This window comes from Schistocerca piceifrons, chromosome 5 (assembly GCF_021461385.2).
Source record: "Schistocerca piceifrons isolate TAMUIC-IGC-003096 chromosome 5, iqSchPice1.1, whole genome shotgun sequence".
Taxonomy (NCBI): Eukaryota; Metazoa; Arthropoda; class Insecta; order Orthoptera; family Acrididae; genus Schistocerca; species Schistocerca piceifrons.
In genome coordinates this window covers 96,296,651-96,315,521 of record NC_060142.1, presented here as the reverse complement: position 1 = coordinate 96,315,521, position 18,871 = coordinate 96,296,651, and the positions used below count along the sequence as shown (strand labels likewise).

The following is an 18,871-nucleotide window of genomic DNA, read 5'->3' as shown; positions in this document are numbered from 1 at the left end:
TGGCTCACGGATTTAATCTGGACAAAGTTTGTTAAAAGCCAAATCCATTCTCAACGCGTGCTGTTTCTATCGACATAATCTTCGGAAAGATATCCAACTACAATCATCTTTCTTCCTTTCCTCACGCTTGTTTCACAGTCGTCTTAGTTATCAGTGATGTAGTATGGTGGTGTGCCCAAACTGAAATATCTCTCCCCTTCATAATATCTTTGTGCTCATTCGGTAACGGAGCTTCGAGGCATAAATGTGGTAGGCGAATGGTTCTGAGGGATAACAAGTAGCTAATGCTGGGTGGATAGTCCCATTGGGGACCGTGTATTTGCTCTTGTACGAGCGCATTCGTTACTGCATGTTATCGTCCATCAGTATTATGCAATTGTTGTGCAACGAAATCTAGTTTTCAAATTCAACTACAATCCAAGAGTCACCTGAAAGCTCATTGGAGGGCGATGTTAATGTGTGACTGCAGCAGGTCGACGAACAAACATTTTATCTAAAGTGTCTCTTAATATGTAACTTTCTAGTCATTCTCGCCTGGGGCTATGCGGTTTCTCTCTGTGACAAATCTGTTGTGAATGGTACGGCTGTTTAAATATTGTTTTGGGGTGTTAGGTTCGTTAGTTATTACCGTTACAGCAACAATATAATCTAACTTGCTACAAGAAATGTTTGTCCCAACCGGCGACAACTTGTCCGAAACTGACGTTCTGCCGCAAGAAGCGAAGCGCAGTGTCGATACCGAAGATGAAGTACCCCGCCTGACTATCAGTGTTGTGTGTTTGCTACCCTATGCGTGACAAAGCCCAGTACAAAGTCTCTCGAGACCACCATCGCGTGCAACACCGAACTATTCCATTCGTCAAAGTGAGAGCAGCGCTATTTTCCCAATACTGGAGCTGCTTCAAATTTTGTGACGCAGGGATGTACGTAATATGGATTTGGAGCTGCTCAGGTAATTATATACATTACTGAGCATGTAGTGCTTTCTGAGGTACTAGCTGGTCACGCGAAGAGGAACGGAAATCTAAAAGCAGCACAAGTGAATGATTACTAATTCTTTCGTATTGTCAGCTCGTGATTTTCATGACTTACGGTCCTGCCTTGTAAGAAATTACAGTTCATAGCGAGAGCTGTTTTCATTTGTCCTTTTACATTTTTATGCTGCTCTCTATTCGTAGTCTTCCATTCCTATCATCTTAGCAGATAATTAACGAATATTATACACTCCTGGAAATGGAAAAAAGAACACATTGACACCGGTGTGTCAGACCCACCATACTTGCTCCGGACACTGCGAGAGGGCTGTACAAGCAATGATCACACGCACGGCACAGCGGACACACCAGGAACCGCGGTGTTGGCCGTCGAATGGCGCTAGCTGCGCAGCATTTGTGCACCGCCGCCGTCAGTGTCAGCCAGTTTGCCGTGGCATACGGAGCTCCATCGCACTGGTAGCATGCCGCGACAGCGTGGACGTGAACCGTATGTGCAGTTGACGGACTTTGAGCGAGGGCGTATAGTGGGCATGCGGGAGGCCGGGTGGACGTACCGCCGAATTGCCCAACACGTGCGGCGTGAGGTCTCCACAGTACATCGATGTTGTCGCCAGTGGTCGGCGGAAGGTGCACGTGCCCGTCGCCCTGGACCGGACCGCAGCGACGCACGGATGCACGCCAAGACCGTAGGATCCTACGCAGTGCCGTAGGGGGCCGCACCGCCACTTCCCAGCAAATTAGGGACACTGTTGCTCCTGGGGTATCGGCGAGGACCATTCGCAACCGTCTCCATGAAGCTGGGCTACGGTCCCGCACACCGTTAGGCCGTCTTCCGCTCACGCCTCAACATCGTGCAGCCCGCCTCCAGTGGTGTCGCGACAGGCGTGAATGGAGGGACGAATGGAGACGTGTCGTCTTCAGCGATGAGAGTCGCTTCTGCCTTGGTGCCAATGATGGTCGTATGCGTGTTTGGCGCCGTGAAGGTGAGCTCCACAATCAGGACTGCATACGACCGAGGTACACAGGGCCAACACCCGGCATCATGGTGTGGGGAGCGATCTCCTACACTGGCCGTACACCACTGGTGATCGTCGAGGGGACACTGAATAGTGCACGGTACATCCAAACCGTCATCGAACCCATCGTTCTACCATTCCTAGACCGGCAAGGGAACTTGCTGTTCCAACAGGACAATGCACGTCCGCATGTATCCCGTGCCACCCAACGTGCTCTAGAAGGTGTAAGTCAACTACCCTGGCCAGCAAGATCTCCGGATCTGTCCCCCATTGAGCATGTTTGGGACTGGATGAAGCGTCGTCTCACGCGGTCTGCACGTCCAGCACGAACGCTGGTCCAACTGAGGCGCCAGGTGGAAATGGCATGGCAAGCCGTTCCACAGGACTACATCCAGCATCTCTACGATCGTCTCCATGGGAGAATAGCAGCCTGCATTGCTGCGAAAGGTGGATATACACTGTACTAGTGCCGACATTGTGCATGCTCTGTTGCCTGTGTCTATGTGCCTGTGGTTCTGTCAGTGCGATCATGTGATGTATGTGACCCCAGGAATGTGTCAATAAAGTTTCCCCTTCCTGGGACAATGAATTCACGGTGTTCTTATTTCAATTTCCAGGAGCGTAGTTAACAGTGGTATGAAATGGAGTACATACAGGTAACTACACTACTGGCCATTAAAATTGCTACACCACGAAGATGACGTGCTACAGACGCGAAATTTAACCGACAGGAAGAAGATGCTATGCTATGCAAATAATTAGCTTTTCAGAGCATTCACACGAGGTTGGCGCCGGTGGCAACACCTACAACGTGCTGACATGTGGAAAGCTTTCAACCGATTTCTCATACCCAAACAATAGTTGACCGGCGTTGCCTGATGAAACTTAATTGTGATGACTCGTGTAAGGAGGAGAAATGCGTACCATCGCGTTTCCGACTTTGATAAACGTCGGATTGTACCTTGTCGCGATTGCGGTTTATCGTGTCACGACACTGCTGCTCGCATTGGTCGAGATCCAATGTCTGTTAGCAGAATATGGAATCAGTGGGTTCAGGAGGCTAATACGGAACGCCGTGCTGGATCCCAACGGCCTCGTATCAATAGCAGTCGAGATGATAGGGATCGAGACGTGGCTGCACGATCCGTTACAGCCATGCGGATAAGATGCCTGAGTCAGCAGATGGGCAAGTTTGCAAGACAACAACCATTTGCACGAACAGTTCGACGACGTTGCCAGCAGCATGGACTATCAGCTCGGAGAGCATGGACCTTGACGCTGCATCACAGACAGGAGTGCCTGCGATGGTGTACTCAACGACGAACCTCCCCCCAGGGGATCCACAACTCTTTTGTGGATACGTGCGTAGCGAGCACGGGGCCCCGAGCTAATGTGGCCTTACTTCCTTTCCGGGCTGCATACGTTCCCTTTCCGCATCCTTCCCCATCCCCTGTCTTCACCCCCCCCCCCTCACCTCTGGCTCTTTCCTTCACTTTCTCCCCCTCTGGGAGTATGGTTTGCGCCTACGTCCGGAGACGGACGCTTGTAAATGTACCGCATTCTTCTTCTTCCTTGCTTGTCTGTCTTCTTCCTTCCTTTGTCCTTCTCCTTTCCTTACCTCTTCTCTTTACCCTTTTCTCCGCTGCGGCGTTTGAGACCCCCTCTTCTTTCCTTTCCCTTTCCCTTTCCCTTTCCCTTTCTTCCTCCCTGTGCGTGTCTGAAGGCCGACCCACGCACTTCCATGCGTAGCCGGTGACGGGGTAACGCGTAATTCCCCGCCCCGGGTAGACAGGTAGGACACGTACGTACCCCCTGGTAAAGGCCAGGCCCAGGGAGGGGTGATTACCCGAGCTGATACCTTCCGAAAGTGCCGATTGGTCCCTCCGTCCGTTTGTCGGGAGGTGTGACCTGAGGTGTGAACAATCACCTAAGGCGGGTGTGCCCTCGGTGAGGGCCCCCACAAGGGAGGAGCGCGCCATCGGAGACGCCGGTAATCATGGGGGATTCTTCCGCAATGGTTTCCTCACCTTCCACTATGTCTGCTCACAAACGTAAGTTCACTGAGTCTCAGCCACAGACGGTTCTTCCATCGTTGCCACAGTTCCTTGTTGTTTCTCGGTCTGACGAAGGTCACGACTTTTCCACGGTCAACCCTTTCATTATTCAGAAAGGTGTCGACGCAATTGCGGGTCCTGTAAAGTCTTGTTCCAGATTACGGAATGGTACCCTGTTGTTAGAAACACACAGTGCCCTCCAGGCTCAAAAATTGCTGCGTACTTCTCTGCTCCACACCTTCCCTGTCCGGGTGGAACCGCACTGTACCTTAAATTCCTCGCGTGGAGTCGTTAATACACGCTCCCTCGATGGATTGTCTGACGAAGAAATTCAGCACTACCTGTCTGACCAGGGCGTCACCGCTGTTCGTCGGGTTATGAAAAAGGTTGACTCGAACATCATTCCAACCCGCACTGTCTTCTTGACATTTGACAAAGTTCAACTCCCATCGAAAATCAAAGCAGACTATGAGATAATTTCCGTTCGCCCTTACGTCCCAAACCCTACGCGTTGCTATCGATGTCAGCGGTTCAATCACACCAGCCAGTCCTGTTCCAATCCGGCCAAATGTGTTAAGTGTGGCAAGGATGCCCATGAGGGTGCTTGTCCACCTCCATCCCCACACTGCATCAACTGTATGGGTGACCACGCTGCTTCCTCTCGAGATTGCCCCGTTTTTAAGGATGAAAAGCTCATCCAGGAAATAAGAGTGAAGGAAAAGGTGTCGACCTTTGCTGCTCGAAAGTTACTCGCCAGTCGACAGCCCACCGTGCCTCAGAAAGGAAAATACAGCACTGTCCTTGCTTCTCCTCGGCCAACAAAGGAGGCGGCCACGCAGACTTGCGACCTCACATTTAGTACCACGGTCGTCAGATCGGCCAGCGCAAAGATCGCCCGTTCAACCTCACCACTTTCGCCTGCCCACTCTATGGCTCACCCTTCGTCGGGTTCTGCTAAATCTCGAGCCCAAAAGTCAGACGCCAAGTCTTCGAAAAAAGAGCATTCTCGTGAAGAGTTTTTACGTACTGCAACTTCACAACCATCGGTTCCTCCTCCATCTAAACATCATACCTCCAAGAAGGCTACGAAGAAACACAGTTCCTCTGTTTCTCCGCCAAGGCGTGTCCCAACTACAGCACCACCTGGCGGAAATCGCCCTCGGCCATCTTCCGTGTCGCCGAGGCGCACTGCTGGTGGCCGGTCAACTGGCCGATCGTTGGTGGCAGGAGCTGCTCCTGACCAACCTATGGATCAGGATCTTCTGCCTGCGACTGAATGCCATTCCATGCTGTCGGTCGCAAGCTCTGAGCAGTCGTTGAGTTGACAGCACCCTTGGTCACGTTTCTCCATTTTCTGTTCACCCTATGTCCATTATCCACTGGAATATCCGCGGCATTCGCGCCAATCGGGATGAATTGTCGATCCTCTTACGATCCTACTCGCCGGTAATCTTCTGTCTTCAGGAAACAAAGCTGCGTCCCCATGACCGCTTTGTTCTCCCTCATTTTCAGTGCGTCCGATATGACCTCCCCTCTGTTGAAGGCACTCCAGCCCATGGAGGACTCATGATTGTGCTCCATGATACTCTCCCTTATCACCCAATCCCCTTACACAGTTCCTTCCAAGCTGTCGCCGTCCGTCTTTCCCTTTCTGGATACACGTTCTCTCTATGTACGGTATACATTCCATCGTCTACACCACTGGCACGAGCTGATCTCCTTCATCTTCTTGATCAGCTTCCACCCCCCTATTTGCTGGTTGGGGACTTCAATGCCCACCACCCGCTTTGGGGATCTCCACATCCTTGTCCACGTGGCTCACTATTGCTAGACGTCTTCCACCAAGCGGATCTGGTCTGCCTCAACACTGGGGTCCCCACGTTTTTGTCTGCCTCTACGGCAAATTTATCTCATTTGGACCTTGCGGCCGGTACTGTTCCGCTAGCCCGGCGCTTCGAATGGTTCGCCCTTGATGATACACACTCGAGTGACCACTTTCCATGTGTCCTTCGACTGCAGCCTCAACTGCCATATCTGCGCTCGCGACGCTGGAAGTTTGCCCAAGCCGATTGGACACTTTTTTCGTCTCTAGCGACATTCGATGACCGTCGCTTTCCCAGCGTCGACGATGAGGTCACACATTTTACCGACGTTATTCTCACAGCTGCGGAACGTTCAATACCACGCACCTCCGAATTGCCCCGGCGCCCCCCAGTTCCTTGGTGGAACGAGGCATGCCGTGACGCAATACGTGAGCGGCGACGTGCTCTTCGCATTTTCCGTCACCATCCAACTTTGGCCAACTGTATCCGATATAAGCAGCTCCGTGCGCGATGCCGTCGCGTCATCCGCGATAGCAAGAAGGCAAGCTGGCAATTCTTTATTAGCTCATTTAACACCTTCACTCCTTCCTCGGAAGTTTGGAGTCGGCTTCGACGGTTCTCAGGCGCGCCTAGTTTCTCCCCGGTCTCTGGGCTCACTGTCGCGCATGATACCTTAGTGGACCCCGTCGCAATTTCTAACTCATTGGGTCAGCACTTTGCTGAGATTTCGAGCTCTTCAAATTACCCGCCAGCGTTTCTCCCGAAGAAACGTGCAGCGGAAGTGCGACATCTTGCTTTCTCCTCTCAAAATCGCGAAAGCTACAATACTGTTTTCTCCATGCGCGAACTCCAACATGCACTCTCTTCTTCTCGCTCCTCCGCCCCAGGACCGGATGGTATCCATGTCCAAATGTTGCTGCATTTATCAACCCATAGCCTGCGCTACCTCCTTCGCCTTTATAATCGAATTTGGACCGACAGTACCTTTCCCAGGCGATGGCGGGAAGCTATTGTCGTTCCCGTTCCGAAACCTGGAAAGGACAAACATCTCCCCTCTAGCTATCGCCCCATTTCTCCCACGAGTAGTGTCTGTAAGGTTTTGGAGCGTATGGTGAATTACCGTTTAGCTTGGTGGCTGGAATCCCGCAGTCTTTTAACACCAGCCCAATGCGGATTCCGACAACATCGTTCTGCCGTTGACCATCTTGTTGCTCTCTCCACTTATATCATGAACAATTTCCTCCGGAAACGCCAAACGGTAGCAATATTTTTTGATCTGGAGAGAGCATACGATACCTGTTGGAGGACAGGCATCCTCCGCACACTGTTCTCTTGGGGCTTTCGAGGCCGGCTGCCCCTTTTTCTTCGCGAATTTATGGCAGAGCGCACATTTAGGGTGCGGGTGAACACTACTCTATCCCGTATTTTCTCCCAAGAAAACGGGGTACCCCAGGGCTCCGTGCTGAGTGTTGTACTGTTTGCCATTGCCATTAATCCAATTATGGATTGTCTCCTTCCTGATGTCTCGGGCTCCCTCTTTGTGGACGATTTTGCGATCTACTACAGCTCTCAACGGACCAGCCTTCTTGAAAGACGTCTTCAAGGATGTCTCGATCGCCTCCACTCGTGGAGCATCGAAACCGGCTTCCGTTTCTCACCCAGTAAGACCGTTTGTGTTAATTTTTGGCGACGTAAGGAGTTTCTTCCGCCCTCCTTACATCTAGGTCCTGTCAACCTTCCGTTCTCCGACGTCGCTAAATTCTTGGGTCTTATGTTTGACAGAAAACTGTGCTGGTCCTCCCACGTTTCCTATCTTTCGACTCGCTGTCTGCGTTCCCTTAACACCCTCCGTGTCCTGAATGGCACCTCTTGGGGAGCGGACCGAGTGGTCCTTCTCCGCCTCTATCGCGCCTTAGTGCGCTCGAAATTGGATTATGGAAGCATAGTCTACTCCTCTGCTCGGCCGTCTATTCTTCGGCGTCTCGACTCTATCCACCACCGTGGATTACGTTTAGTGTCTGGAGCTTTTTACACCAGCCCTGTGGAAAGCCTTTATGCTGAGACTGCTGAACCTCCGCTATCCAATCGGCGGGCAGTCCTTCTGAGTCGTTATGCTAGCCATTTGTCTTCCATGCCTGCTAATCCAGCCCATGACCTTTTTTTTTCGACGCCTCCCTTGATGTCGGGTATGCAGGCCGCTCCTCCTCCCTACAACCCCCGGGAGTCCGCTTCCGTCAACTGCTCCATTCTCTCTCCTTCCGCTTTCCTAAAACCTTCTTGACAACTTGGGGTACAGCACCGCCTTGGCTCCGTCCCCGGATCGACTTGCTCAGAGACCTATGTCAATTTCCCAAGGATGGTACCCCTACACTTGTTTACCGTCGGTCATTTGCTGCTCTATGTACACAAATGACGGAAGCCACATTTATTTACACCGATGGCTCGAAAACATCGTTAGGTGTAGGGAGTGCCTATATTGTTGGCGACACCCCAAATCACTTTCGGCTTCCCGACCAGTGTTCGGTTTATACTGCGGAGCTTTACGCTATTCTCCAGGCTGTCCACTACATCCGCCGCCATCAGCGGATACAGTACGTAATCTGCTCAGATTCTCTCAGCTCTCTCCTAAGTCTCCAAGCTCTTTACCCTGTGCACCCTCTGGTCCACCGGATTCAGGACTGTCTGCGCTTGCCCCACCTGGGGGGCGTCTCAGTGGCGTCCCTCTGGCTCCCAGGACACGCTGGTATCTGTGGAAATGAGGCGGCCGATATAGCGGCCAAGGCTGCAGTCTCTCTTCCTCGGCCAGCTATTCAGTCTCTTCCGTTTACCGATCTACGGAGCGGTTTGTGTCGCCAAGTTGCTCATTTATGGCATGCGCATTGGTCAACACTTCCCCACAATAAATTGCGGGAAGTGAAAGCCCTTCCTTGCGCATGGACCTCTTCCTCCCGGTCGCGTCGTCGGGAGGAGGTAATTTTAGCTAGCCTCCGGATAGGGCACTGTCTTTTTTAGTCATCGACATCTTTTAAGCGGTGATCCTCCCCCACTCTGTCCCCACTGCTCTCAGCCGTGGACGGTCAGACACCTTTTAATTGAATGCCCCTATTTTAATCCGTTACGCTCCCGTCTACAGCTATCGCCTTATCTATCGTCGATTTTAGCAGATGACACGCGCTCAGCTGACCGTGTTCTACAGTTTTAGTGACAGTGAAATGACGTCAGTCATTTGAAGCCTTTTTTTTGGGGGACAACCAACCCCTTTCTATAGTGGATTTTTAAGCATTCCTTCTGCCTTTAGTTTCTCAAATTTTGTGACTTTGTTCCCATTGCTGCTGATTTTAAATTTCGTTTTTTTCCTGTTTTCTACGTCACGGGCTGGGCGCTAATGACCATAGAAGTTTTGCGCCCTAAAACCACAAACAAAAAAAAAAAAAAAAAAAATACTCAACGACGAACCTGGGTGCACGAATGGCAGAACGTCATTTTTTCAGATGAATCCAGGTTCTGTTTACAGCAACATGATGGTCGCATCCGTGTTTGGTGACATCGCGGTGAACGCACACTGGAAGCGTGTATTCGTCTTCGCCATACTGGCGTATCACCCGGCGTGATGGTATGGGGTGCCATTGGTTACACGTCTCGGTCACCTCTTGTTCACATTGACGGCACTTTGAATAGTGGACGTTACATTTCAGATGTGTTACGAGCCGTGGCTCTGCCCTCCATTCGATGCCCGCGAAACCCTACATTTCAGCAGGATAATGCACGACCGCGTTTTCAGGTCCTGTACGGGCCTTTCTCGATACAGAAAATGTTCGACTGCTGCCCTGGCCATCACGTTCTCCAGATATCTCACCAATTGAAAACGTCTGGTCAATGGTGGCGGAGCAGCTGGCTCGTCACAATACGCCAGTCACTACTCTTGATGAACTGTGGTATCGTGTTGAAGCTGCATGGGCAGCTGTACCTGTACACGCCATCCAAGCTCTAAGTATAGGGGACTGATGACCTCAGATGTTAAGTCCCATAGTGGTCAGAGCCATTTGAACCATATGTTGCGTGTGGACCTAAACCTTAATCACTGACACGGAACAAGATCTGTAACACTGTTTCAAAACGTGTTTAAATAATTGCGGCGTCTTCAACAAAGATTAATGACGTCTAATACTTCGTGCACCCTTAAGCCTGAAGGCAAAGCAAATGGTCGTCGTAAAGAGGAGAAGAGGCTATAAAGTGTCGGACAGTAAGTGTGCCACAGTTGGAATGAGCCCTAGCTCGAACTATAAACCCAGCACTGCGTTGAAGACTTCATATTCCTTTTTAATACTTCTCATTCTGTACCCCTTTACGTGTGTGTTTAGGCGTTGCAATTCCGTCGGCCGTCAGGTTACCTAATAAGAGCAGTAACAAATTCAGTCCCAGGTCGAAACAAGGTGATTTATTTCTCTAGTTCAGCATACGTCTTCGTCCGCAGCTTGTGGTTTAGTGGCTTGCGTTGCTGCCTGTGGATCACGGCGTCCAGGATTCGGTTCCGGCCGGATTGGGTATTTTCTCTGCCCAGGGACTGGGTGTTTGTGTTGCTCTCATCATTTCATCATCGTTCTTGAAAGTACCTAGATTGGACTGGTTTGCGGGGCGCTCAACCGCGCTGTCATCAGCGCCCATACAAGGTCGCAATCTTTACACAAACGTCATCTTAAGTCGGAGATGCAATGCCCACATCTAGCAGGCAGGTTGTGGGCTTAGTTGTCTTACTGTTGACTCAGTCAGTCATTGCGTGCAATACAGTTTACCGACCAACCTAATATTTAATGCAGTCTCACCACCAAAATTGAAGTACCACATAGCAGTCGCGTGGTTCCGGACTGAAGCGCCTAGAACTGCTCGGCCACCTCGGCTGGCCCTTCATCAGTATTTTCGGGTCTTGCCCACTAGTTGCTTATAGGGTGCCTAGAGGATGTTGCGTTCTCGGAATGATATGCAACAATTCAAACAAATAAAACTACTAACGTTGTTTCTAGAAAGCAAATTGACGCCTCTCGCTAGGACATTTGCTGTTAACTCCAAACTGAAGGTCTTGCCATAGACGAAGTCCAATACGCAATGCCCAAGTAGGCACTTGATACGGATCGCGATAATCTGACAGCGTAGCAGACATGTTCGTTGCGGACTCGGGCCGATCTGAGCGGCCGAGGCTAGCAGGAGCGGCGTTTATATTGACGTCTTTCAGGTGTCGCTCTTAGCGCCGTGCGGTTCAATTCCGCGCACCATTGGCCAATGTTTTCTCACCACCTTCTCTGCTCTTGCGTTCCACTTCTTCGTTCCGGCGCTTGTGGTTACGCCAGAACAAATATGAACGTAGCAACACCAAGAGTTTTTCGTCATCTGGGTTATGACGTAGATCGTGACGTAATCAGTGCTGCGCCAGTATACAGTGGCACTGGGTTCCAGGAGAGTGCTGATGGCTTCTGGGCGACGTAGCACAGTGATGCGACGTGGTTCGGAATCAGCTGTGCTCCAACATATGAGACGCCGTAAGCGACCGGTGAGAACGGCCTGGAGCGAAAGTGCGACTGCAGCTGGCCGCTGCTTCTCGAAGGCTTCTTCTGAACTGGTCGCTCCGTTCGACCTGTACAGCAGAGCCACGGGCTGCATAAATGGTTGCCTCATTATACCGTCCTAATCTTCTTATGAGGACGTTTGGTGACGGTTCTGTCCTCTGATACAGCTTCGCTACTTGTCCCTGAAATCGTGCTAGGGCAATTGGTTCCTTCGCCGCCTTGTCAAGGTAACAGCAGGGAAATAGTGCGTCACGTTGAAAATGTTGCCAAGCGCTTAGTTCTTGAGTTACTGCAGTATCGCTATATGCGTGTGAGCGGCTGACATGGTGTATGGTGGACGATCATAGACCACGCTTACCCAATGTTGATCTGTATATTCGAAGGCCACGCTGAACAGATAATGTCTTTCATTCAAAATGGCATAAAGAACTCTGAGGTGCCGACATGATGCTTCCAGGTCCACTGTTGTGAAGGTTGTGTCCCAGGTATTTGTCTTTCGTTGCGCAAAGAATGGAGGTATCTCATAACGAGATGTTTTCTGTTACCACACCCCATCGTCTCGTAAGTGGTAGTGCCTGACTCTTCGCAGCATTAAATTGAATTCTCCAGGTAGAAGCTTATTCCTCCATGTCACAGCAGCCAACCTGAAGATCACGATGAACCGCCACTGGACTTGTGGCGACAGACCATGGCAGTGCCGTCAGCGTAGACATGCTTTTCAACTCGAAGTGAGGTACGTAAATCCTCAGTGTAAACACTGTACGGGATGGGGCTCAACACCGAGCCCTGCGGGACTCCAGCAAGGACACAGTTACTCGTGGAGGTGGCACCTAAAACTCGCACAACGAAGAACCTACCCTCCAGATAGCTAGCAAGTAGGTGCACCAAATGGCTCGACAAACCATATATGAAAAGTTCGGTGCCACATGCTGCCAACAGCTTGTGAGACACCGAGGAGAATCATGCCGCAGATATCTGTATGTTATAAGCCTGCATGACGTGCACGACCACCCGTAAGAGCTAGAGAGGATTGGAGTGGCCTTCATGAACCCAAATTGTTCATCTCGCGATACTGCTTCAAGAGCGAGGTGCGCGGCTAATCGGAGCAACAGCTTTACTGAGAGTTGAGAGATGGCTGATAGGCCGATATCTGGTTGGTGCTGCGCGATTCTCTCCCAGTTTGGGCAAACGACGACTGACTTCTTCATAATCTCAGGATACTTCAGGGTCAGTACTAAAACACACGTTCATAGGATCTGTAGGCCTGGAGAAAGCTTTCGACAATGTCAGATGGCGCAAGAGTTTGAAATTCTGTGGAAAATAGGGGTAAGCTATAGGGAGAGATAATACGTACAACAGCCAAGAGGGAATGATAACAGCTAAAGACCATAAACGAAATGCTCGGATTGAAGAAGGTACATGACATTGATTTACTCTTTCGCTCCTACTGTTCAATCTATACACCGAAGAAGCAATGACTTAAGTACGGGAAAATTTCAAGAGTGGAACTGAAGGTCAAGGGGAAAAGATATCGATGACCAGATTTTTTGATGCCATTACTATCCTCACTGAAAGTGAAGAAAAATTAGAGAAATATTATAGCCTCTAATGAGCACTGAATATGCACGAAGAGTAAAGCGAATAAAGACGGAGGTTATGAGATGTTAAGTTTCTCGCTATTCTCGTTTTTGCTACATCAGGATTGATTATCATGGATTAGATGAAGTTAAAGAATTCTGCTAAGTAGGCAGCAAAAGAATCAATTACGGACGTAACAAGGAGGATATCAAAAGCAGATTAGCACTGACAAAAAGGGCATTCGTGACCAAGAGAAGTTTTCTAGTATCAAACATCTCATTTTGAGGAAGAAATTTCTGGGAATATACGTTTGTACCACAGAACTGTATGGTTGTGAAACGTGGACTTCGGGATAATGTGAAAAGACGACAGTCGAAGCATCTGAGATCTGGAACTGCAGACGAATGCTGAAAATTAGGTGGAGTGATAAGGAATGAGGTGGTTCTGAGCAGATCTGAGAGGAAAGGAATATATGGGAAAGAAGTGACTGTATGATTGGATACATGTTAAGAAATCATGGAATAATTGTATTCATATTTTATGCTCTACAGATCCCTATAGTACCATGGCAATTACTTGCTGGATGTCCTCCACTCTGTGAGGGCGTAGGTTGCAAGTGCTACTCTGAGGTGAAATGGTTGGTAATTTTCGGAGGATTGGGGCAGTGATGAGGTAGAGTCCAGGCGCTTTCATGCGGGGATGAAATTGAAGTGTCTGTCAGACTTCTTCTTTGCTGATAGATTCCTGTTATTGGGCTTCTGCCCCGTCAGGGTCTGCTGTGAGATAGGCCTGATGTCTGTATTCAACCATCTGGCCTGATTTATGGGCTCCTCTACCGGTGTAAAGTTGCGCTCGAACACATCAGGTATGGCAGTAGCTTTTTCATATGGTTTGTAGGCGTGCCTGCTAGGAGTCACTAGTGGAGATGCCATGAAATTCCTTTTCGTGAAGGATTCCATGGGCCATCAGTCGGTCGGATCAATGCTGACTTGCCTGCCCATCGTTTATGGCGATGTTTTATGAGGGCTGCCTTAATGCGCTGCTGGGGAAAATTGACTCGAATCTTAACGTCGCGATCTTTCGTGAGATGGCACTCTTCAATCAAGCGGTTCTATTCCCATACAAAGAGGAGGATCTCTTCTTCATGGCGACGGTCTGCGTCCGTCATGGGCGGCTGAGGTGTGAATAGATTGAAGCCTTTTCAAATGGTCGTTGTGATGCAGGTAGCGGCCTCGTCAACATCTGCGTCAGCTGGTAACGGATTTGTAGTGAGAGTATGGTGTAGTCTGCGAGTATAGTCGCTCCAGTCAGTCTTATCAGTGCTAAAGCAGCTGGCGGTGGGGATAAGCTGCCCTGGGGCAGAGAAAATGACCAGGATGTGGCCAGAGGAGCGCACATGGACAGTCTCAGTTGCGACGACTCCCGCAATGCACTTGACAGTACAAGGGGTTCCAGAACGTATTTCTGGGTACCTTTCTTGGAATAGCTCGTGGGTCCGTCAAGAGCGCTGGCCTAGGCTTGGAAGCAGTCAACTACATGGCGTAGGGTACGACCTCTGCAATTTCCCTTACAGGAATTTCACTTAACGTGTTTGGATTGAATTTATCAGGAATGATAAGATTTTTCCCGTTCCTGAAATTGAAAGCATCCTTTTCTGGGACTCCTTTGGGTTATCTGTAGACGGCCGTGAATGTCACGACCCCATGGCTGGTTTCGTCCTTGCGGAAAGTGGGGAGCTGCACAATGGCGGAGCGAACAGACGGCCGTTCCGTCTCTGGCCGTAAGGCGATCCAAGCGGTGGCATGTATAGATCGCAATATTGGCCCTTAATCCCCGCTTCAGGTGAGTCTCACTGACGACAGAAATATCAAAATTTCAACTTGTAGAAGATTTTCGCAGCATTACAAGTTGCGAAGGTGATACTCGCCATGTGCCCAATCATTGGCATGACTAATCTGTGTGGTGTCACTGGTAATATGGAACAGTTCTCTGATAACTTCCTGAAGAGTCGTGATACTGGGTTCTGCTATAGCAAACAGCGTTTCCGTAAGTTCAGTGACAGTCTGCCTTAGCTCACGAATCAACTCGGCAAGATATGCCATGTCTTCGGGAGGCTTGAGTACTTCCTGGGATTGCTGACTGGTAGATGGGCTCTTTAAGATCTGGAAGTTCGCCTGAGGGTCACGGCAAATCCCACGGGATAAGACTCCTCCTGTCAAATTCTGTCTGATTTTTAGCAGATTAATGAGTGTTGCAGATGTATACCTTCGTTTTTCCTGCCGCCTTGAGGTGAAAACAAGCTTTGCCTGATGGACTGAGATCGATGACATCTTCTGGGCGGCATCCTGAGTGCAGAGAGTGGGGGTCCAGATTGCTGACGTCGAGCATTCATGTGCCGGACGCAGCCTCTATAGCTGGCTGGATGGTTACCTTGACCAAGGCAGAAGGCCGCTGGTGACTCTCGCTTCGGGGGACTTGGTCTCACTTAACACACCGAGTCGGCATTGCGCAGAGACCTGCCGTGTGATAGTTGTAACACTGAATGAGGACTCTACTAGAGCGCATTTCCTCAACAGTGACAGAAAGATAACAGAACCGCTCCATTTGTAATATCTCGAGGTGCTTCTCAGTATCAGATAGTATGACTACCCTTTTCGGTGACGTCTTTGTTGTACCGTGAATCTTGAGTCAGTCAACTAGCGTGGCGATGAATCCTATTTCGTATAGTACTGTTGTAACATTTTCGTGACGTACAGCCCGAGGAATTCCCTTGATAACAGCCTTCAGCCATTTCGGTTTTGCCGACGGAAATGTTGTGTCCTGACATAGGTGGGAGAGGGGAAAAGGGGTTGCTGGTCAGGCTGCGCTCCCGAGCGGTACAGAGCAGAAGGCAAAAGAAAACTTTCAAATGCCTTCATTGTGAATTTTTCTTCTATCTGAGCCAACAATGGTACAAGCATTTACTAGAAATGCAGGTGGTGAGACTCGGTAGGAACACGTTGTGCCAGCCGGGGTGGCCGAGCGGTTCTAGGCGCTACAGTTTGGAACCGCGCGACCGCTACGGTGGTAGGTTCGAATCCTACAGTGGGCATGGATGTGTGTGATGTCCTTAGGTTAGTTAGGTTTAAGTAGTTCTAAGTTCTAGGGGACTGATGATCTCATATGTTAAGTCCCATAGTGCTCAGAGCCATTCGAACCATTTTTGAACTCGTTGTGGCGACTCTTGGACAAACAGGGTTTTGAAATAGTTGTTTATTCCAGACAGGACTAACTAATAAGCTGGAGACTACTTCTAGGGTTAGAAAAAGCATGAATAACACAACAGAAGCCAGTGCAGAAGTCCCAGGAGTGGATGCTAACCATAGTAGCAAACACTAGCAGCGTCTTAAGGCAACAACTTAGTTGCAAAACAAAACATACTAAATGTGACACTGGTCACTGAGGCACTCCAAGTGAGAGAGCAGATTTACGTTGAGATGGACCGAGGGCTGGAGTCGACGGACGCGGATTCGGCGCCCAGATCATCTGACTGCGAAAATGCGGAATTTAGGGGGTTTTCAATAGTCGCGTGGGGGCTCCGTTTTCCCCACTTACAGCAGACCCAGCCAATCCCGTAGGTCTCTTGCAGGTGCCTGCCAATCATGGTTTAGATAGGTCCCCTCTACTGCTCTTAAGGCGAGTATGTTAATGCAGTTGCACTAAGTAAGTCCGTATTTGCTATCAACATTGTTCAGCTGCAAGCTAAGCGTAACTGCTCTGCCAAATAAGGCTTGAAATATTGTGATACGTCATTTAGCCCGGCCCCTCGGGCTCCCCGGAGTAGGGACTGCTAGGTCAATAGTTGTTGGCGTTTTCGCTCTCTTTCTAATCCTTGTGAGTGTACTGACGTTGCTGTTCTCAAGGGCTGGTATCAAGCTGCCTTTGTAACCAACAGGCACCTACTAGTGTATAACGTTCTACGGTGACAACCTACTACAGCGTCTAGACGACCTATGAAATTACATGTTAATTCCTTGAAGAGTAACTAACGCCCTGGGACCGCGTCTGGGGGTGTCTGCATTTTCGCAAGGCTCTCCCCTTACTGTTTACTTCATGTAACAATCTCACTCATAGTTTCGTCTGCTTCCGCGCCTTGGAACGCCTGTTCTCCTTTCTCACAGCTTCAAGATAACACTACAGTAGCAGGGAATAATCATTATATTACAATGTGTAGTTGGTAATACCCTCGGCGCTTACGTACTCCGTAACAATGACATAAATGCTTACTCTGGCTGGCGGCACAAACTAGAGCTCACGCTCCAGAGTGCCGCAGAATAAGAGGGCCCGCAAGGATCTCCTTCAGCTAGTTATTTAATAGTTTTAAGTTCTCCTAATAGTGCAGCACGACTGTGCTTATGTTGCTCCAGTTGCTACTTCTGCTGTTGGTGTAGCTATTGGTCCTGTGTTGTAGGATCATCTTCTCGCAATGCTACAAAAGAGTTTTCAATCGGTAGCACAAATACTTTGCTGCGATAATGGACTCTAGAGTCCGGTATGACGAGAGAGAGAGAGAGAGAGAGAGAGAGAGAGAGAGAGAGAGAGAGAGAGAAAATCGGTAGCACAGGCGGCGTAGACGCCACTCTTGCCGAGGCAAGCCGAGTTTGCCTTTTCTTCGGCGACAACACGAATCCCGCTTCGCCGGCGCCGGTGACTATCTGCAGTGGTTTTCTCTCTTCCTCCTGGAGTCAAATGGCTCTAAGAACTATGGGACTTGACATCTGAGGTCATCAGTCGCCTAGACCTAGAACTGCTTAAACCTAACTAAGGACATCACACACATCCATGCCCGAGGCAGGATTCGAACCTGCGATCCTTAGCAGGTGCGCGGTTTCGGACTGAAGCGCCTAGAAAAGCACGGCCACAGCGGCCGGCCCTCCTGGAGGTGTCTGATATCCATCTTCTCTTCTTCACAGGCTTCCGAATATGTAAGCGTTTGGTAGTCGGGTGGTATTTGCCTTGTAGTCGTAGATGGAGCGAACGATAGGGCCGCTACTGTCGGAAACCCCGCCGGACGGCGATCGACCGACTCATGCGCAATAGGGGCAACTGCCTCGGCCACGCACGTAAACAACGCATCGTCTCGTTCAAAAATCCAGCTTTCGACATCTGACTGTCCACTGACTGAACTCACTCACTGGCCGCTGGACCACGCGCCACGGCTTAAGTACACCGCAGCGGAGGAATATCCGTGGGATCTCGAGGCTCACGTAAACTCCGGATGTAAGGTAGGCAGCGCGCGCAGCAGCAGCAACAACGGCGGTGCTACTACCACGGATCGTATGCGACGGCACCGGTCTCTGGTGGTGCTTGTTAGAGGTGAACCCGTTAACAGAATACAATAGACACCGAATAGAAGCACAGGAAGTACTAGCGAGATGCGTAACTGTCTCTGAAGGTCGAGCGCCTTCGGGAGCGAGGAGTGGCAACCAGCAGAGCGGTAACGTCGTGCCAGACCAGGAGTAGCAGGGGCACACCCCTTCGTATACTACAGAACTCACCGTGTCGGTGATGTGTTGACAGGATCCTGAAGACAGCTTGGCTCAGGGCGGTGCGAGATTGTTGGCCAGGCACCCAGCAGAGCTGACTCTGGTCCCATACGACCTTACCACAAATTTCCAAACTGCTGAGGTCATCGGTCCCTAAGCTTACACACTACTTAATACAACTCAAAATAACTTACGCTAAGGACGACACACCCACCCATGCCCGAGGGAAGACTCGAACCTACACCAGCGGATGGTAATAGTGAGCGCCATGCGGCGCAGGCAAGAGTCGTCGCTCTAAATCCACAGCGGTTGCTGACTA

The 18,871-nt window shown here is 50.1% G+C and overlaps 1 protein-coding gene across 1 annotated transcript in view; it reads right to left on the bottom strand.

Annotated features, from left to right (window-relative positions):
- Nucleotides 1–18,662, bottom strand: part of LOC124798761 (coiled-coil domain-containing protein 177-like) — a 143,146-nt gene extending 124,484 nt beyond the window's left edge. The window contains exon 1 of the mRNA XM_047262290.1: nucleotides 18,565–18,662. Coding sequence (XP_047118246.1) covers nucleotides 18,565–18,662 — 98 coding nt within the window. The remainder of the gene's footprint in view (nucleotides 1–18,564) is intronic.
- Between the last annotated feature and the right edge of the window lie 209 nt (nucleotides 18,663–18,871).